At 52.2% G+C, this 21863-nt stretch overlaps 1 protein-coding gene across 3 annotated transcripts in view; it reads right to left on the bottom strand.

Annotated features, from left to right (window-relative positions):
• EXD3 (exonuclease 3'-5' domain containing 3) overlaps nucleotides 1-21863 on the bottom strand; it is a 505315-nt gene that overhangs the window by 10781 nt on the left and 472671 nt on the right. For all 3 annotated transcript variants that reach the window (XM_067561570.1, XM_067561572.1, XM_067561571.1), the window contains one exon: nucleotides 10362-10455. In XM_067561570.1, the coding sequence (XP_067417671.1) occupies nucleotides 10362-10455 (94 nt within the window). The remainder of the gene's footprint in view (nucleotides 1-10361; nucleotides 10456-21863) is intronic.

Raw genomic sequence — 21863 nt, 5'->3', positions numbered from 1 at the left:
GCACCGTTGACCTTCCCCCCTCAGGATGCAGGTTACTTCCGGAGATGCTTGGACTCTAGCAGACTCCTTCATGCACACCCAGTGGTGGGGGTCTCATTGCCCCACCGCACACACCATGCAAACATCTGTTGATAGTGCTGGCTCAACCTAGGAAACCAGAGAAGCCAAGCAATGGCCTGTCCTATGCCCGTGAAAAAAGAGGCACTGACAAGACCAGAAGCCTCCTTCCCTCTACTCCCTAGCTAAGAGCTTCTCCCACCCAACCGACTAGCTGATGTCAGTGGTGGCGATCTCTGCCAGGGCTGCAACTTGAGGCTTGGGTTCCAGGATGCAAATGCAGCTGCAGCAGCTGCCCTGTCCCTTAGAAGAAGCAGTAAATATGCATTTGAGGGTGGCACTGGAATGACGGGACAGTCTCCACGACAGCAGCTGTAGCTAGTGAATAGAAGCCCGATGAGTCAAGCTGCTGGGATGGTTCTGATATTGGGAGCCAGTCAACAGGAGGTACGTGGCGCAGGAAGAGACGGTGGCAGGCTGGTTTCCTAGGTCCCACGGTAACAACTTTCATGGCCTGTTCCAGCGCCTCCCTTTCACACCGGCAGCAGTGCGTAACGCTGTGCTACTCGGGGTGAAATGGGACCTCTTGCCTGTTGAGATAAATCCACTGTTGTGTGGAGTCAACTAATCTTCAGGAAGAGAAGTCGGGGCTCTGGAGAGAGGAACGTCTTTATACCTTGTGAGGACAACTGAATGCCCAGGCAGCTCTGATTACAGAGAAAAGGTGATTGCTGTTCTGATATCGATCAGAGTCATTATTGGGGAAACAAGGCCCCCCCCAAACAGAAAAAAATCCAAAGCAGGGGAAACAATGGTGGTGGAAGTCCAGCTGTCCTGCTCACCAGGGTGGAGTGAGGGAGCGCCCCTCGGAGCTGCTGTCTCCCTGAATGAAGGCTCCCCCCCCGACAAACACATAAATAACCCACCCCTCTCACTCTCCATCTACAGAGCTCTCTGCCACAGCGGGGCAGAGTCAGTCACTCCACTGCACCGACGGGGAGCCAGGGCCCTGTCAGGTTAAGTATCCTGCCAAAGGAATATGGCACAGCAGTGTCAGGTTGGGAGCAGACCCCAAAGCCCCAGGCTCACATCCCATGCTCTTTGCCCTCCGTGTCAAGCGGTGGCTAATGAGGCCCAGAGTGGAGGCTGGCCCAGCGGGAGGGGTTTGTTTGGGAGACAGAGCCTGGCAGGGAAGGGCTGGTGACCAGAAGCAATGAATTCTCCCGGCAGAAATACAAACGTGGGACGTTCTCCCCAGCCTCGTTAAGGGGAGTCAGCAGCTTCGGGGAGTGGAAGGCATGAGCTGACTGGTCCCCACAGTGGTGACCCCAATGTCCTTTATGCACTACGGGGCTCTCTGCACAGCTGGGTGGGTTCCTTTGTCAGCAGGTCAGCGGGATCCCCCGCCCCGCCCGGCAGCCCTGAGCTGGACGCGGGGCCGGGCAATGCCTGGTGCAGGTGGGGTGAGCAAGGGACCAGGTGCAGGGAAGGTGGTATTCCAGGGTGGGATTTTTTACTGGGGCTTGGGGCCCTTGAGCCCATGGGCACTTGGGGAGCCCCGACCCCCTAACATTTTCTTAGGCCAGACAGTGCCAGAGCTGTGTGAGTTCCAGACAGGGCAGGCGGATCCTCCATCTCAGATCTAGTCAGAGGCTATTAACCTCGTCCCACTTGGGATGCAGGAATGCTAACACCAGCCCAACAAGGGGTCCAGCTCCTGGCACACTGCCACTCCGTGGCAGACAGCGTGCATTCCCACAGGGGAGGGCAGAGCCTAGACCTCGGGCCCATGCTCTTGTGTCTGTACAGCTGGGGAGCAGCAGCAGGTCCCTGTGGAAGTGAGATCCTCTACGCTCACCCCTCGAGGAATGACGGCCATCTGCTATATCCTGAGCCACCCCAAGTTCTGCCGGTCCCAGCCACGCCCGGCTCTCACAGCGCTCGTTGTGAGCACTTCACTCACACTCGCTACAGTGGCAAATAAGAAAGCACTTGTCATAAAGACTTTGCCCAAGTCTGAAAACACACCCGGGAGCATTCTTGGAGGACAAAGGTCCCTGGGAAACCTTCCCTTGGTGAGAGATCGCTCCTGATAAGGAGTTCTGAGCCTGAGAAACACACTCGATTGCAGGGACCTGAAGATGCCTGGTTATCTTTTCCTTCCAGATAACCGTGATAAGCAAAGGACAAAGGACTCTGGATTATGCAACCAGGGCAACGCAGGAGCGGCCAAGTTCTTAGGGCTTTCTCGGAGCTGGGTAGGACAGAGGTTGGGAGCTAAGCCTTGCGCCCCCCCTTTGCCTTGCTGGTGCAGAGCAACGAGGCCAAAACTGACACAAGGCTGTCAAAGACACTCCTTGCTCCCTAGGGGGTTTCATGGAAAGGGAATCCTGCTGCATTCTCTGCTTTCCCTCCAGCCCTGCCCCAAACCCCTGCATGGCCCCCTAGCTATCTCCCACAAGTGAGCACAACGTTTTGTTTTGCTGGGTTTTACTCTTGCATCAGCAAAGAACTCAGTTGACTCTTGCTTATTCTCTGTGCACCGTCTGTATAACACTGATGTCAGCAGCTATCTGCACAGCTCGGGGAACCCACGGCTACTACCTGTCAGGGTATCTGAGCCACATGGGGGACTGGAGCAAATAAACAAGGTGGCTGACATTTCTAATGACCCTCCAGCCTCTAGAAGACATTGTCACCGAGACTCAGGACCCCCCAGCTTTGCCCCGACCTCCTACGTGATCTCGGCAAGTCACTTCCCTTTTGTTTACCCTCCCACTCTTTGTCTGCTTGTCTATTTCGATTGCAAGCTTTTCAGGGCAGGGACTCTCTCACTGTCTGTGTACAGTGTCCGGCACAGTTTATTGCCATTACTATTTGATATTTATATTGTGGTAGTGCCTAGAGGCCTAAAACAGGTCTGGACCACATTGTGCTAGGGGCTGTACAAAACAAATAGAAAAAATGGGATCACAGTCTCAACTGGAGCCTCTAGGTGAGACTGTAATAAATAATATTAATTAAGAACAACGCATTAGGGTTGTGGTGTTGCTCTTCCCAGTGTACAACTCAACCTTGCACTAACTGCTCATCTTTCTGGGGCAGTGTTGTCCAATGGTTGAGTATGGGAGTGAAAATCAGGAGTTTTGGCTTCTACCCCGGGCTCTGCCACTCACTTGCTGCCAGACCTCATGGAAGCCCCATCGCCTAGGTGTGCCTCAGTTTCCCCATGGAAAGTAGGGATAATAATGCTCACTCCTATTTGCAAACGACAGGTGAAAAGAGCTAGATGCCTGCAAGGAAGAGCCGTTCCTGAGCACTGGCCCGTGGAGTCACCACCCTCAGCCCACTGTCCGTGCTCGGGGAAGTCTGGGTTGTGTTAACTGCATGTCCATCCTTATGTGGCAATAGCACTGGCACCACATTCAGTACGGGCCGAAGTGCTGGGTCCTGAGCCTTGCAGTGGAGTGAGCCGAAGTAGCGTGCAAGGGGCAGGCAGGAGATTCTGCAGCCCTCTCGTGAGATCTCAAGCCTGCCTTGTTTGAAAGTGACAGCTCCATCCCAGCTTCAAGGTGAACTGTGTGCTGGCTTGAACCAGACGGTGCCTCCTGGCTGCAGACCTGAGGAGGGTGTGGGGCTCCCCAAGTGGTGAGGAAGTGCCGGTAGGTTTTGTGCCTTGCCCTGGCAACCTCCCAGCCCCAGAGAGCTCTGGTGGTGAAGGGAGGGGAGTAGAAAGCCCCCAGCTCTGCTCTGGGACACATGGGGCTTAAACCTCGGCACAGAACAATTGGTCGCTGCGAAGCTTTCCGTTTGGCTGTTTCCTCCCCCTGACCGAGATCACAGGCCGCACCGCAGCGTGCAGGGCTGAGAAAGTTCTCACGCTGTAATCAGCCGCGGCGCAGTGAAGAGTGACCTTAAGAATGAAGCTGTGGGGAGGAAGGGAAAGAAAGACTGAGTCACTTCTGCAGGCAAGCGAGTGGGAAATGAGCTGAGAAACAGGTGTCCAGGGTCACAGCCTCCCGGGCTGCACACACAGCCACAGCAGCCCCTCTCACCATTCCTCTCCTCCACGCCGCTCGTGTGACACAGACGAGCTCCTCCATCCCTCCTCCTGCTGTCTGCACTGTCCCACACACGCCGAGGGTGCGGTGCCTCTGGGGCGTACCAGCTCTGTACCGCCGCACTGCCCAGCGCTGTGTTCACAGCCAGCCGGCCTGTCAGCCAACAGCCCTGGGTCTCTCCAGGGAGTCTCCCCAGCTCTGCTGCCGCATGGTGCACTCTGGGAAGACTGGAAGGAAACGTGTGGGTGAACTTAGTGCTCAGAGAGGATCCACAGCACCAGCTTGAGTCAGGCTCAGTGCAGGAATCTCAGTCTCGACCTGCGGCGTCCTCTGCTAGTCCAGCCCTGGGGCCCCATAAATTGCGCCTCAATCTTGAGATGAAATATCCCTGTTTGTCTCGTGTCAGAGCGCCACAGCCTCCGCCAATGCACTTCGGACCTGGGCTACCCGGAGCTCTGTCCGTGCCTGCCATCCTGACCTGCAACTGCCCGCCTCTGCCAGCTCTGCCCCACTTCTCTGTCTCCCCTGCCGCCCCAGCTGTTCCACGCCTGGACGAGCCGCCAGCAAAGGGTCCCTCCCTGCCGCAGGAACCATGGCACATGCAGGCGAGGTGGAGAAACACCTGCTAGAGACGAGGGCAACAAGCTTGTGTTGCTACTGCCCTAGAGAGGAGCAAATCCCAGGGCCGTCAGGAGCAAATCCCACCTGTCAGGAGCAAATCCCAGGGCCGAGAGCCTTAGCCGCAATCTTCCCCTTCCTGTTGGGGTCGCCATCCCAGGGAGAGGGAAAGAGCCATGTTCTGCCATCTCCTCTTCCTCCCCCTGCACTTGCAGCCCCCAGAACGAGGCCCCACATTGCCCCGACTGACTTTTCTCTCTGGGGCACACCCGACAGTGAGTGACGCGCCTTATGTCACAGCCACAGGGCTCAGAGACACGGGCGGATGAGCTAGCCGAGGCCAGCCATCCCTGGCAGGGCCAACCATGGCGGTAAGGTCAGATCCGTCACCTGGCCAGCAAGGCGAGAGTCGCATCGCTTTGGTGTGATAGGCAGAAATCCAACGGTTGCTGCCAAGACTGTTCTAGTCCAGCTGGATGAGCTTGGGGGTGTAGGTGGGTCTCCTAGAAAGTTCTCACCCGTTTCACTCCCATGATTAGCTGGGATTGAAGCGATCCAGTCACAAGGCAAGACAGTGAAAAGGTCACACAGTAAGTTATTGTTACAAATCCTTCACAGTTTGCTTAGACGAGCGTGTCACATAGATCCAGAAACTCATAGATTCCAAGGCCAGAAAGGACCACGATGATCATCTGGGCTGAGCTCCTGCATAGAACAGGCCAGAGACCATCCCCAAACCACTCCTTGTGAGCTAGAGCAGAGCTTTTAGAAAAACATCCAATCTTGATACAAAAATTGCCAGGGATGGAAAATCCACTATGAGTCTGGGTAATTTGTTCCAATGGTTAATTACATCTACAGCATGCTTTGCAAATCTTGGCTCACCGGACCTCCCAGCCGCTGTGAGGCAGGCCATTATTATACCCATTTCTGAGACAAGGAAATGGAGGCACAGAGATGTCAAGTGATTTACCTAAAGGTAGCCGGCATCAGAGCTTGAATCTGCAGCTGGCTCCAGATTCCCAGTCCCCTGGCTAAGCCATGTGACCACACATCTCATATGAGCCACTGCAAATTCTGAATGTGGCAACCTCTTGTGATGAAGATTGTAATGCGAGTTGGAAACTGCACATCAGCTACCATGTGAGACCAAACTTCTGCACACGCCAGCATGCTCAAGTATTTGCACTCTGCTCTGAGATCTAGGATACCAGCTCTGCGTGATATGAAAGCGCTACGAGCCTGATATCCAAAGTAACGCACAACACATCCATCCCAGAGTGCCCACTGCCTGGCTCAGCCACAGTGCAAAGCTCTGCAGCACTGTGCACAGCAGGGCATCCCAAGGTAACCGGCTGGTCCCTCCTCATATGTCCTAGCTTCATAGATCTGATCCTCTGCCATTCCCTAGCTTGGAATGGCAAAAGGAGCCAGAGCGTGCATAGGAAAATCACAGGGGCAGTAAGGAAAGTTGACTCATACATTTTAAGGTCAAAAGCGATCTGTTGATCATCTAGTCTGACCAACTACATAACATAGGACCTAGAATTTCCCACATCAATTCCTGTAACAAGGTGAGATAACTCCCAGTGGAGCTAGAGCATGTTTTCAAAGGAAGAAAAATATCGAAGCCCATGAAAAGATGCTGCTGGGAGGCAGAACAAGGCTGGCTATTTAGGATTTCTCCTGATCTGTTGTCAAGCCATTACCAGAGCTTGCCAGGATGAAGGCAGTCAGACACGAATGCATCTGAGTGCATGGCATAGAATGGACACAGCCAGGCGTGTCTACAAAAGTCAGCCAAAATGGTGACAATTTTTCACAAAAAAAAAAAAAAAATTCAAATTTTGAATCTAAGGTGCCCAAGCCTGGCTTGTGTCTGGGTTCTCACACTGCCTGATTCCTCTGTCACAGCCTCAGGGCTGGCCCCCATTACAGTGAGTCCAGAAAGCAATATTTTTTATGTCCTTGTCCTGGTTAGAACAACGTATGCGATGGTCTCCAATTCCACACTGTGGCTGAAACTAGGTTGGCCAGCTGGTGGCATTTAAGAGCCCATGCTCTTCTGTGACATCCCTGGAAATGTGGCGAGCTAGGTGTGAGTGTGTGCTGCCTGGACCACGTCGTCCCGGTAAGGATCATGTTACATCCCATATAATTTGTAGGTGTCGGAATTTCAGTCTTGATTTTGCAAACTCATTTTTGCAGCAGAATCCTCCGCAGCCATGGTGGGAGTGTGCAGCGCCCAGCTCAGAGCAGGTTACGGCTCCATGTGACACCAACTCACCAGCCCAAAACTGCCTTGCTCATTTCTGTCCCTGCCAGGGGTGCACAACTACCCCTGGGAAACTCCCCCCATGCTGGGATTCCATCCCAGGGCAGATCTGTCTGGGCTTGTGAGCAATTTCTGGCAAATCTGGATAAGCCCGAAACAGACTGGGTTGGAAAATGTGCCCAAACCCTGGGAAACCTGTACAAGGCCCTAGGTAAAAATTCAAATGAGTTATTATACAAGGATTAATCGTCCTTTAATAACATACAAGCCCAGCCATAAAAAGGAATGGAAACAAGTCAAACAGAACGGCACAGAAAAATACCGTACTCGAGACATTTCCAACATGGCAAGCTCCATGTGCTTCTTGTCATTCACCACCCCGGCCTCCCCGCAAAGGGATCAGCCTTAGCAAATGGCTCTTTCAGCTTCAGGCCCATCTGGGTGCAGAGTGTCTGAACCGTGCTGGCTGCAGCCGTTAGCTGCATTTCAGTCCCTCAGGCGTGGTCTCCATCCATGTGTGAGTCAGAGAGACAGCTGCTTTGGCATCACATACACCGTTACCTCGCTGTTCACTCCCAAGTAGTCACAGGTGTCCTCCCAAACACCCTGCAAAGGCGATCGCTGAAAACATCTGAGGAGACAGGCCCCAGCCTAGCTCGGCGAGGCCGGAGGAGATGCACGGGCATTGTGGAGATGGTTCTCCTTCCAAGTGACGGTGGGATGCAAAGGGCTGGCTCCTGCAGTGCGGAGCGGCTGCTTTATGACGCGCTGCCGGCATAATCTGGCCACAAATGCAACCCAGGGAGCATTGCCCCAGTTGAAAGGTGACCTTGCCGTGGCGCCGAGCTGGTGCCTCATGCCTTCTCTGGCCCTGCAGTCCATGAATCGATGCTCCCCTAAAATCTCTCAGCCAGAATTGCTGGCATACGGCTCAGACTGCTGCGTGAGGGGTGGCATTTCTCTGCCTGCCTGGATGCAATGCAATGACTTGTGGACGCTGCATCTGATCAACTCCAGCATTTCAGGGAGTGTTTTGGGAACCAGTGGGCAGAACCCCATTGATTTTGATAAAAGACAGGAAAGCAGAAGGGAGAAACGGGGCCACCCTGACTGGCTGATCTCCCAGACAGAAAGAAATAAAAGAAGAATGGAGGGAAGGGGGGCACCGGCTATGGGGTGGAGAACATGGAGGACACACAGAGCCTCTGGCATGAGGGGTGGGGTGGGGGTGGTGGCAGCGAGTCCCTGAAAGAGGGGAAGGGGAGGGTGGGACGCAGGCAGTTTGTCGGGGAGAGGGGGAATGCAGTAAGCCCAGGGCTGTGCAATGAGCTCGGCTGGCAGAAGCAATGAAGTGTGAGACCCGCTAGTCACATCGCACGTCCAGTGCTTTCCGGTCTGGGGGGAAGGGGGCACCTATCACACGGCGTTTCTGTTCTCCAATCCAATCCTGTGGAAACCGGCTGAGCAGGCTGGGCCAGCCAGGGCTGCAGTCAAAGAGGAACAGCTCTCAGCAGGGAAGGCACTGATAAAAAGACAATTCCCGCAGCCAGGCAGAGGAATGGGAAGGACAGTCGCACACCTACTGCATCCCTCGTAAACACCGAGAATGCTTTCCAGATGAGAGCTCAAAGTGCTTCACAAAGTAAAGCGATGATCATTGTCCACACACTGCAGAGACGGGGAAACTGAGGCAACACACGGTTAAGTGACTTGCCTAAGGCTGTGCAGTGGGTTAGTGGCAGAGCCAGCGATGGATCTGAGACCCAGCTCTCTGTTCTAATGCATTGCCCACTGGACCACACTGTCTCTCATGACAAACTGCTTCTGTGTGGCTCACTGAAATGCTGCCATGACTGGGGTGAAGCCCAGCAGTGGTAGACAACACCATGAGAGAGCAGTTTAAGTCAGGAAATGAAGAACACCTTCCCCACCATGTCTGTAAGAGCACTTCTCGCTCGGCAGAATGTAATTACTCCAACTACAATCTGACCCAGTTTAGGAGTTACCATGGAGGCAGCTTCCGGTGCATTAGAGACAGTAGCAATGAGTAGCCACTGTGAAGCATGTGGTTGACATAATTTGCAGAGAGTTAGGTGGGAAAGTCCTTAGACTGTAACTAAACCACCTGCTGGGAAGTCACTGCACCCAGCATTCAAAACATAGCCCACTCCACCCAACGTGGCGAATCCTCTCCCAATACAGTGGACAAGGTCTTCTAAATCATAGTGCAAATGAAAAGAATCAGTGTGGCTGGACTATCACAGCTGTGCTTACAGGTCTATTACAGGACTATTACAGGCCTATTACAGGACTATTACAGGACTATCACAGCTGTGCTTACAGGTCCCAGCGTTTTGCTTATCAGGACCTTTGTTTGCAAGCTTAGAAGAAGGGCCTTGTCTTTGAGGCAAGTCCTTGGCAAACCTGCAGTAGATCTGAAAATGCGCTTTGCTGTTTGAGTCTGATCCTCATCGCCCTGCACCTTGTGCACTCAGGCACACCAGCGCAGAGGAGATGTGAGAGACTCTGATCTCACCTGGGAATATTTTACACTCCACACCACAAGGTGCAGAATGGAGAATCAGACCCTTCATGTCTAGGAAGGGCTAGGATTGTCTGTGGCTGGGTTTTTCCAAAGGGGGAATTAGCCCCCCCAGTTCCCGTTGCCTTTGAGTTGGGTCCCTAACTTCTTTTGGAAATCCCAGCAGTAGTACTAGCTGCAATGTTTACATGTTATGGAGCAGTAATCTCTGTAACAGGAATCTGGAAATGAGCCCTTCAATTAAAAAGGCAATACAAAGAATGTGTTTTAGGAGCAGCTATTACTATTATCTTTGCAATATCAGTTGCATGGAAATCTCTGGGGACAAACAACGGTGCAAAAGATGTTACAGTCATTGCAACATGCTGCTGAATTCACCTGTGGCACCTCCAGACCTGAACACCATCTACGCACCAATGCTCTAAATCATTGTAACTTATTTTTGCACTGAAGTCAAATGACCAACAAATCACACACACAAAAAGTTGCTATAAAATGCCAGCTTTAAGCACAGTCCTCCTCCATCAGTCATTACAGGGCTGGATTCTCAGCTGGTGCGTACTGACATCAGTGCCCTGCAGCTGATGGAGCTACACTGATTTACACCACCCACAGGCCGGGCCCACAGATCGTCCGGATCCTGAGACATTTTACTAATTAGAACTTGGTACCTGGGCAGCTACTGCAAATCCCATCACCAGAGTGAAAAGGTGCTCCCAGTACAGGAGCAGAGTCCTCCCAGCCACTCAGGCAGGAATGCAAATCTCTGGCCAGGCTGCATTAACCTGGTAGGTGCCCAGTCTGTTACCTGCATCATCTTCATCTGTTGAGAGTCCGCTGAGTTGCATCAGTTGCCTCATCTGCTCTCTGGAGACCTTCAGGTACTTGTCACAATTACACACCTGGCAAAAGGAAAAGAGAGGGGAATTGGAAAGAGGTGCTAGCTGAATCCTCTACCCATCTACAGCATCTTCTGTCCAAGCATTTCGCAAACCAATGAATTCAGCCTCACAATGGCCCTCTGAAGTTGGTCAGCGTCATCAGCATGTTACAGCTGGGGAAACTGAGGCACAGGGAAACATGAGTTGCCCAAGCTCGCAGAGTGATGCAGTGACAGCCCTGGGGTAGGACACTGACCTCTGGAGTCCCAGGCCTTGACCCTCCTTCCTGTAGTAGGGGGTGATAAAAACCCACAAGAGAGATATGAGATCAAGGGGAAAAAAGCAACGCCCCACCCCAACTCATTGCTGCTCACGCTGGCTACGCAGCTGGGGTGGCACCCCCAGCCTGTTGACCGGGCCACAGGGCTGCGACACACCCCTCCCTGCAGACATCGCATGCCCAGACTAGCGCCAGGCACAGAGCTGAGCTGTGCCCTGCGCCCTGCTGGGTTCTGCCATGGGCTCCGCAGCCAGCTGGCTAGGTGGAATGCAAACCCTTGACTCATCTGACAGCGCAGCCCCAGGGATTTCAAGGGCCCAGATGCCAGCCAGCTCGAACCGAAGAGTGGGGGTTATATGTGGGTCTGGAGAGAGGCTGCTGGGGGAGGGGCTCTTCCACAGCTAGTCACTTACAGCATCTGATCCACTCCTTGGCAAACCCAGTTTGTAGCTTGAACCCTGGGTCAGAGTCTCAAGAGAAAAACTAGCTGCCCAGCTTTCCTGTGTAATGCTCCCATAAAGCACAATGGCAACGGAGATGCCCATTAAAAGCCCATGATAAGGCTCATTCATTAAGAGCCCATAATTTAATGTGGCAAATCCAGCAGTGCTCTCTAGGAATCCCCATCCCACCCCCAAATAAAAACCTTTCATGGCCAGCCAACTCCAGCCCAGCCCCGCAGTGGGAGGACAGACACCTGCTGCTTCGTTACCGGGTACAGCTGGCTCAGCTGGGACCTGGATGCTGCCATAAAGCACCAGAAGCTGAGACTGTCTGTAAATGTCAGCAGACCCCAAGAGACTGAGTTACTGCTTTGAAACTCACTCTGCGGCTCTTCCTATTTGCATAAATACGCACAGAACTGAAAAGCTCGCTGAGGTAATGAGCTTTTGCACTGTTGCCTTACAAATCACTTCTCTGGGGCAGGTTTTACTTACCACACATAACACAAGAGGGCCTACATCTTCCAGAATGACTAGTGATTTGGGGTCCCAGCCTCAGACACCATAAAGGAGCCTGGTTTTCAGGAAGTGCGGAGGCCTATGAAAATCTCAACCCTTCACGGTGTGCCCAGGTTGGGCCCTCAAGAACTGGCCACCACCAGGTCACTCTGCACTTTGGAAAATGTAGGCCAAGACTCCTAGCACTGAGACTGGAGAAAAAAAGATTTCTCTCTTTTTTGCAGTTGGCTGAGACTGTGAGCAAACATCCTGGCCCCACTGAAGTCTGGTCAATGTCCCACTAACCTCAGTGGAGCCAGGATTTCACCCAGGGCATGGCCCTCCGTTCCATCGTTTCACTGTTCTCCCTCGTATGGGCAAGTTCCCTGTTGTTAGCGTACGTCTTTCACACAGCAACAGGGGAGAGAAAAGCTATGTAAAAAACATGAGAGGATGTGACGAATGCCACAAAAATGTACAGGGGGACTCAGGTGTGATACCCAAAGTGACCTGAAATGCATTAAAAAACCCTCAGAGGACTAGATTTCAAAGTGACCAGTTCCTCGAAAGAGTTGCAGCCAAGCAAAGCGATTCGGATGGTGCATACGTTTTAAATGTAGCACGTCATCTGGTTGGAGTCTGATCCCAAGTCTCACTGACTTCAATGGGCTTCAGATCAGGTCTTTAGTGCTTCGGAAATGTTTGTGGAGCACTAACTGGAAGTGGCAGAGACATCGCAATGGCTCCCCTCCCCTCAAGTGGGAGAATCAGACAGGAAAGTGGGACAATTATTTGTTAGGAAAAAAAACACAATCACAGCTCAGACACCCACACCCCAAACCACACGCAGAGTTGTGGCAGAACTGTCCCCAGCCTGGACACTAACTCGGCAGCCAGGCACTCCAAGAAACGAGGCAAAAAACCCCAGCCTGCAAATGACTCAGACTGTAAAAGGCCTCTGTCTTCCGCTCTCTGGAGCTGCACCTCCAGCAAAGCCTGAGACGGTGGGTGAAATGGAAAGCCTCAGAGATGGTCGTGCAATCAGGGACGAGAACTCGCTTTCCACGCACTGTGGCAAATGCTTTGAGTTCTCTGATCAGCCACTTCCTTCCAGCCCTGCACGGCTGTTTTGCAGAGTACGAGATGCCTGAATGCAATAACATCCATTTCCCCCCTTGCCTCCTGAGTGCATGATCAGATCAGATTGATTTGGAATCCGGCAGTGACCAAAACCTTTGCAAAGGAAGGCGAATGCCCCCAGGGTTGCTGGTCCATTGAACAGTGCTGAAGAAGGAGGGGAAGCTGCCCTTTGGACCCAGATTATACCCTTCAGTAGGAAAGCTGATTAGGCGGGATTCTGGGATTCTCCCGGTTGGGGGGTGGGGGGGAGAGCAGGGAGCTCCCTTGCACACCTAGTCCGTGGCAAAGCTGCCACTGACTTCAACAGGTCCAGGATTTCACCCCAAGTGAGTGCACTGGGGGAGCACTGCACAGCCACTGAAGTTGGACACCCCAAGGCAGGGTGGCTGAGTAAGGGTGGCCCATGACCACACCCCTTTCTCCACCAGCTGGTGGCTCAAAAAAGGCATGTAGGAACCACACCTCTGTGCCCTGGAGGCCCGGTGCAGGGAACCTCCCATCCACTGACGATGAGGGCTCCCCAAACATCTCCCTACCATGGCAATGGCTCTACAGATCACGATAATTGCCTTGGTTTGCAAAGCGACCCATGTCCCAGAGCTGTGGGAAAGGCACAATGCAGCGCCAGGCTGGCTTCACTGGCTCCTTGTGGGCAGATCACAGAGCAGCACGACGGGCGAGCGCTCTGGTTACTTGAGGCCTTGTGTGCAGTCCAGTGCACACAGACTGCCGGTGCCCTGCAGCTCCACCTCTCCTTCTCAGCAGCCTCAGACAAGGCTGTCGTCCAGGCGGTCACAGGGCCTGAGAGAGAAGTACATGGGTGGCGCAGGCATAACCCAGGGTCGGTGCTGGTGCCAGTTTTGTTCAATATCTTCATTCATGATCTGGAGGATGGGGTAGATTGCACCCTCAGCACGTTTGCAGATGACACTAAGCTGGGGGAATGGTAGATACCCTGGAAGGTAAGGATAGGATACAGAGTGACCCAGACAAATTGGAGGATTGGGCCAAAAGAAATCAGATGAGGTTCAAAAAGGACAAGTGCAGAGTCCTGCACTTAGGACGGAAGAAACCCATGCACAGCTATAGACTGGAGACCGATGGGCTAGGCAGCAGTTCTGCAGAAAAGGACTTGGGGGTTACAGTGGATAAGAAGCTGGATATGAGTCAACAGCGTACCCTGGTTGCCAAGAAGGCTGATGGCATATTGGGCTGCATTTATAGGAGCATTGCCAGCAAATTGAGGGAAGTAATTATTCCCCTCTATTTGGCATCGGCGAGGCTGCATTTGGAGTATTGTGTCCAGTTTTAGGCCCCCCACTACAGAAAGGATGTGGAGAAGTTGGAGAGAGTCCAGTGGAGGGCAACAAAAATGATTAGGGGGCTGGAGCACAAGACTTATGAGGAGAAACTGAGGGAACTAGAATCATAGAATCATAGAATATTCGAGTTGGAAGGGACCTCAGGAGGTATCTAGTCCAACCCCCTGCTCAAAGCAGGACTAACCTCAGCTATATCATCCCAGCCAGGGCTTTGTCAAGCCTCAGCTTAAAAACCTCTAAGGATGGAGATTCCACCACCTCCCTAGGTAACCCATTCCAGTGCTTCACCACCCTCCTGGTGAAAAACTTTTTCCTAATGTCCAACGTAGACCTCCCACCCTGCAACTTGAGACCGTTGCTCCTTGTTCTGTCATCTGCCACCACCGAGAACAGCCTAGCCCCATCCTCCCTGGAACCCCCTTTCAGGTAGTTAAAGGCTGCTATCAAATACCCCCTCATTCTTCTCTTCTGCAGACTAAACAAGCCCAGTTCCCTCAGCCTCTCCTCATAAGTCCTGTGCTCCAGCCCCCTAATCATTTTTGTTGCCCTCCGCTGGACTCTCTCCAACTTGTCCACATCCTTTTTGTAGTGGGGGGCCCAAAACTGGACACAATATTCTAAATGCGGCCTCACCAATGCCGAATAGAGGGGAATAATCACTTCCTGCGACCTGCTGGCAATGCCCCTCCTAATGCAGCCCAATATGCCATTAGCCTTCTTGACAACCAGGGCACACTGCTGACTCATATCCAGCTTTTTATCCACTGTTACCCCCAGGACCTTTTCTGCAGAACTGCTGCCCAGCTCGTCGGTCCCCAGTCTATAGCTGTGCATGGGATTCTTCCTTCCTAAGTGCAGGACTCTGCACTTGTCCTTGTTGAACCTCATTAGATTTCTTTTGGCCCAATCCTCCAGTTTGTTTAGGTCACTCTGTATCCTATCCCTACCTTCCAGGGTATCTACCACTCCCCCCAGCTTAGTGTCGTCCGCAAACTTGCTGAGAATGCAATCTACCCCATCCTCCAGATCATTAATAAAGATGTTGAACAAAACTGGCCCCAGGACCGACCCCTGGGGAACTCCACTTGTGACCGGTTGCCAGCTAGACACGGAGCCATTGATCACTACTCGTTGAGCCCTATGCTCTAGCCAGTTCTCTGTCCATTTTATAGTCCATTCATCCAACCCATACTTCTTTAACTTGCCGATAAGAATATCGTGAGAGACCGTATCAAAAGCTTTGCTAAAGTCAAGGTATATCACATCCACCGCCTTCCCTACATCCACAGAGCCAGTCACCTCATCATAGAAAGCAATCAGGTTGGTCAGGCATGACTTTCCCTTGGTGAATCCGTGTTGACTGTTCCTGATCACCTTCCTCTCTTCCAAGTGCCTTAAAATGGATTCCTTAAGGACCTGCTCTAAACTAGGCTTGTTTAGTCTTGAGAAGAGAACAGTGAGGGTGGATTTGATAGTAGCCTTTAACTACCTGAAAGGGGGTTCCAGGGAGGATGGGGCTAGGCTGTTCTCAGTGGTGGCAGATGACAGAACAAGGAGCAACGGTCTCAAGTTGCAGGGTGGGAGGTCTACGTTGGACATTAGGAAAAAGTTTTTCACTAGGAGGGTGGTGAAGCACTGGAATGGGTTACCTAGGGAGGTGGTGGAATCTCCATCTTTAGAGGTTTTTAAGCTGCGGTTTGACAAAGCCCTGGCTGGGATGATTTAGCTGAGGTTAATCCTGCTTTAAACAGGGGGTTGGACTAGATATCTTCTGAGGTCCCTTCCAACCCTGATCTTCTGTGATTCTATGTGAGGGGTCAGGGAAAAAACAGAAACTCTGTGGGGGAAAAAAACATTTCCCCCTCATTTTTTTCCGAGGCCCGGTATGGAAGAATTGGAAATTTGGGGACAAATTGAAAAGAAACTGTTATATAAAATATTTTCTCTCAGAATGAACAGTGAAAACTTTTAGAATAGTGTTTAAAACAATGTTCCTACTTCTGCCCTTCTAATAGAATAAGCATTTAAAAGGAAGGTACTTTTAAACTGTACAGTAAAAGAAGTAAAGAAAGTTTAGTTTTGATAAGCAAGTAACTACTGCAGATATTTCCATTTTTCCTCAAATTTTGTTTTTTTTTCAAAACCCCCCAAAACCCACATTTTTTCCCAGGCCTTTAGAATTTTCTGAAGCTTTACATCCCTAGCTACAGCATCTCTGGGATGCCTCCACATCTGCGAGCCAGCTGTTCTCCAGACCACAGCCCACAGTGAAACTGTCGGGTTTGTGGGGCAGAACATTCTCAGGGAAAGGCCCTCAGCTGTGCAGCTTCCCACCAGTGGAAATCAGACTGGACTCAAACCAGACCCCACTTAACACCCAGTGTAAGACCTCCCTTTTCACACAACCTGACCCCCACAGCTAGCACTGGCTTGGCTTTGAGGATGGAGAAAGGAGACAGAAGAAGTGAAAGAAGGAAATCTAAGTAATGGCATGTGATTCCAAGAGTAGGGGACGGAAGAGACCTCTGCAGGCTGATGTCACTAAGTATTCGTAGCCTACACACAGTACTTCATTAGCGAGCGAGCGAGAGAGCAACATGGTGATAGACAGATAGACAGACAGATAATTAGATAGATTCAGAGGCCTGCTCCCCTCCTAAGCACAAGTTCTAATCAACCATGCCATGGTCGCTTTTTGATGCCACATGATTTGCAAGCTGTCAGCACATGTGGGAAGAAGGGACCCTGCAATGTGATTCCTCACGTTTTGTTATTTGCTCTGTATTAAAACATGAGGCTTCCCAATCATTCCAGTTCTCTGATGCTGCAGAAACGAGGCCAGATTCAGCTTTTGTTCCTTTCCCAAGCATTCGTTTCCTGAAAAATCTGCAACTGCTCACTGGGTGTTTTGGACATTTTAATGTGATGAATTTGGTGCGGTGGATGGTGCCCAAGCGGTAGGAACACAAACGTTCAGACGTTCCATTCCTCTGAGGACACAGAGCTCCTGCCACAGTCTGGGAAACACACACAGCCCAGGGAGGGAGCGGTGCAGAGGCAGCTGGGTCAAAAGGGCAAAAGATCTTTGCAAAAAATGTAGGGCAACATTTTCAAATTAGCCTAAATGATGTAGGGGCCTAAGTGATTTAGGCACTCGCGACCCAAACCCCGCTGATTGTCAATGAGACTTAGGCACCAAATGCCTATGTCACTTCTGAGAGTGGTGCTTAGGCTTCTAGGTAACTTAGACTCGGATCCTCAAAGGTATTTATGCTCCTAACTTCTACTGATTTCAATGGGCCAATCTGGGCCCTAGGCGCTTTTGAAAACGTTCCCGAGTCGATATTTCTTTGTCTTTTCTTCCTTGACATTTCAAGAAATGTCGGCCATCTCAGGCATCAGCAAATGCATGGGGAGCCCCAGAGCTGAGCATGCTCATGATTACCAACAGGAGTCAAATCTGCATCCAGCTCTGCGTCACATGAGAAATCACTGCAAATCTCCCATTCCAGTGAACGCCTGAGTTCCAAGGAACCACATCTGCCCCACTGAAAACAAACATTCCTCCTTCAATCCCTTTTAAAAAAAAGATGTAACCAATGAAAAAGTGACACTGAATACGCTTGTCTGAAACTCAGGGGAAAACCTAGCTGGGAGAACCAGAATTCTCCAAGAAGCCAGGAATAATCATAAGGGAGATGTCACTTCTGATTTCCCTAGGAACCAAATAAAAGGCAGGGTTAAATTATAACTTAAGGAGGTTATCTGATCTGATCTTCTCAGGGTTTAACTGTCTTGAATAAACAAGGAACTGAAATCTTATGATTGTCTCACTTTTTATTTGCCGTGCCACTCCTGCATTTTAACTGCATCTCTCTAGGTGTAACCCTGCTAGGACTTTAGAAAGAAACTTAGAAATGCTTCTGCGTGATTTTCAGGTGGGTTTGAGATGGGACCTATTTACTGAAATGCCCTGAACAATGTTTGAGAAAGACAGGCACACGTTTTGACTGTTTCTCCTTTCACTGATCACTAGCTCTGTCTGCACAGCTGGGAGGCCACATGGATTCCCGTCAATGTTGCACATCTCTGTACTGGTGCTCGGAGCCCAGCTGAAGTGCTGAGTTACAAGCTCTGGATGACAGATGCTCTGGGTTGACTGATGGTCAGTAAGGGTTTTACTGTCTGAAGCTCAGCTCCTGAGGAGGTTCAGGGCTGAGGATAATCTCCTGAGTCGCCGAGGGCAGAGACCTACCGATTCTTTCCTGAGACGTTCAGGAGCTCTTCAAAGCAGTTCACCCCTCTTTACCCTCCGCATCGCTCTGACACTCCTGGATATAACACGGGGTCAGATCACATCTAATGGAGACCTCTTCTCCCACTGATGGGTTAGACACTGGTCCTCTCCCAATTCCCATTCGGGTTCCTGGGAGTTAGGCTGTAACTGGCTCCTCCCTGCAGTGGGAGAGCAGACCCCTTTTGGGACGGGTCTATGCCTTCTCACGTGTGCCTCTCCTGCCTTTGCACACTCCACTTGCACCTGTTGGAGCGAGGCCTCTGCTGGGTCACGTTGCCCCCTGTAGGCTGAGAAATTTTCTCCTGGGCAAGATTCGCACGTGATGCTGAACAGAGCTAACCGGGTTGCTCTGCCGTGCACCTGTGACCTACCCAAAGTCCTTGTTTGTCTCACGAGATGCCCTGGGACGTCTGGCATGGAAGGTGCCTTATGCATTTTATTGGATTGCAACACGGCAGACAAAGGTGAACTGGCAGCGTTTATTGCATTCCCTCCCTTGTCACACAATGGGAAGCTTGTGCCAAAGTCTGCATGAGGCAGCCTCCCTCACTGTACAGCGCCCAGCTCCTTCCAGAAGGAAAAGCACCTTGTTGTATTTGTTCAGAAGGGATTAGAAGGTGATTGACCCAGCTCTGCTCCTGGGAGAGCAAACAGTCAGGCCTTTGGGTGTGTTTTCCATCATCAGTACATGATGTAATGTCACAAGTGCACACAGCCCTGTACAAACACAGATAAGGAAAGGCTCCCTGCCCCGAAGAGCTGACAGTGTAAATAAGACAAGCAAGCCTCAGCCATTCCACAGGTGAAGAGCTCAGGAGAGGGACTGATGCTGAAGGTCTAGAAAAAAGGAGACTGGGTGCTCAGAGAGCAGGAGAGAAAAAGGCTCTTGGCAGATGAGTGAGTCTTGCAGGAGGAGGTAGTCACAGATCTGACGATGGGAAGAGGAGACGAAGGAGGAATAAGGGGAAAGTATCGGGAAGAGGCCAGATCTCCTGGCTCCCAGTCCAGTGCACTGTCTATTGACTCAAACCAGCACTTGCTGCTCCCCATTCTTAATAGTCTCAACAAGAGGCCAAGGGCTGGATGGGCCATGGGGGCATAACTGCCCTCCAGCCCCAAGATGTGGTCAGACCTGAAGCATGCTGGTGGGAGGAGGGGCTGACGCTGTTCCTGTTGTGGGGATATGCCAGCACACAAAATCAAGCCAAATCTCTACTTGCTGTGTGGCAGCGTGCTCCAGTGGGCAGGCCACAGGATCAGGACTCCTGGGTTCTCTCCCCAGCTCGGACACAGACCAACTGGATGCCCTTGTTTAATAATAAGGTTTATAAGGTTTATCTCCTAGCCCTGGACCCTCTCTTGCTTCCTGCAACACCCTCTCGCCTCCTGGGCCCGTAACATCATGGCCAACAGAGCCATGCCCAGGCTCCGGCTCCCAGCGGAGTGGCATGGACACAGCAGACAGATGACCACTTCGTGGCAAAGCCAGGGAGTCATCATAAAACTTTCAGTTAAAAACGGTTTTGAATATCCCGCCAAAACAAGGTGGAACAAATCCGATGGCTGAGGCAGCCTGCCCCCAGGAATGCCTTCCTGACCAGAGCGGTGCCAGCCATCTCCCGCAAAGGGGCCAGGCGAGTTGAGTTCGGACCAATGGCCTCTGCCCTGCCCAGGGGGTGTGGAGGGGCAGACAGCTGTGCTGGCAAGGTTCTCCCAAAGCAGCCTTCTCAGCCTGAGCTCTGTAATGTGGATTTTTTACAGAGCATATTGGTGGCGAAGGAATGAGCCTCCCTGACGGGAAAAGGACTGATCCCCTCCTCGCAGAGGTGACGTCTGTTTTCCCTGGACCTGGTGTGTTAGGATTAGGAAAAAACCAGGGCATAGAAAAGGTGGTGCAGATATAATTAAAGCCAAAATTCATGGGAACATTCTTCAGCCTGTAATGATGATGACACAGCTAGCACGAGACCTGCAGTTCCTATGGGAAAATATTCAGAGGGGCTGAGACAGCTACAACTGCTCAGCCACGTGACTTCCCACAGCCAATGGGACTGGGAAGGGCTTGCATTTGAACAGGGGCAGGCAAGCAGTTCAGCAGGTAGCAAAGGGAGAGACAACGTCTCTTTTGGAGCAGCAGCAAGAGGGCGTCCATCAGAGCTGCCTGGGCATGTGACAGTGATGGGAAGGGGCTGCTGGGCTTCCCGGTCGGTGCACGAGACACCTGCTTCAGCTTGCAGCTGCTTCAGGAGGGTGCAGGGAGCCTCAGCAGCAGCCGTGCAGAAAGCACCCAGCGATGAGCCGACCTGCTGACTCCAAACCCCGGCACATGCCCAGCGAATGGGCAGGAGCAGAGCAGACAATGGCTCACCTCTCCCTCCATGCCAAGCATCTCAAGGGCAGTTAATGCCCCATAAAGACAAGCCCCTGGATTTCCCCGTAGAGCAGGGAAAGGCGCCCCAGGTGCCCCAGCCCCTGCTCCATGCTTGGGTTGGCTCAGTCTCTGCGATTGCCAGCTGGGGCCAGCGGGGAAAAGCTCTGCCTCAAAGCCCGCAGCTGCCCAGGAGCACAGGCCTCTGGGTCTGGGATGTGAGTGAGTAGGGCAGAGAAGGACCTAGAGAGCGGGCTGGCACCAAGCATGGGCAGAGAAATGCAGGTCACCACAGAGTCTTTATTCCAGGTGAGCACAGAGCAGAGGAGGAGCCCTCCCTTTCTCACGCTAGGGCAGACCTTGCCAGCTCATGCTTAGTCACCGGCAAATCCCAGACTAGCTTCGCTCTGCCCCCTGTGCAATGGATCTTGGCTGCGCCCCTGCTGAGGCAATCCCAGACCTCGGGAGCCGTGGCAGGTGTGTGTTCCCACGGCAGCCCTGCTCCCAGCTGCCAATTCCTAGGCACAAAGGCCAGGCAGAGTGCACGGCGCTAGTTCCATGGGGCACAGAAAGAGGCATCTCATGCATGGCCCGGCTGCCTGACAAGGGCTGGATCAAAAGCCAGGAGAGCCAAGTTTCCTGGCTGGGAGGCTGACTGGGGGAATGAATAACTTTCCAGCTCATTAGAAAGAGCTAAAACAGGGGTGCCTGGCAGCTGGAGGCAACGGTGTTTAGAGGAGAGAGCTGGTGGCCAGGACTCCAGTTCCTACTCCTGACTCTGCCACTGACTCACCGTCAGACCATCAGCAAGTCTCATTACCTGCCAGGCCTTAGTTTAAATGGGGACAAAACGCCTCATCTTTGGCCAGTGCTTTGATTCTGTGGCTGGGCAGGGGATGTGAACGACAAGTACGAGAATAACATTGTGAGCGAGGGGGCAAAGGCTTCAACGAAAGGACCCCCCGATGAAGACAAGACTGGACTGAAATGCTCTCCACATTAACTGGAGGGCAAAGCACATTCGGAGTCTTCCTCGGCAGAGCTACTTGGGGAGGTGGTGTGGTGTGCGCCATGCCACCTG

This window comes from Emydura macquarii, unplaced genomic scaffold, assembly GCF_026122565.2.
Source record: "Emydura macquarii macquarii isolate MOO-44397 ecotype Brisbane River unplaced genomic scaffold, CSIRO-AGI_Emac_v2 contig_2417, whole genome shotgun sequence".
Lineage (NCBI taxonomy): Eukaryota > Metazoa > Chordata > Testudines > Chelidae > Emydura > Emydura macquarii.
Note: the sequence above shows the minus strand (reverse complement) of the source record. Positions and strands in the feature narration are given on the sequence as shown.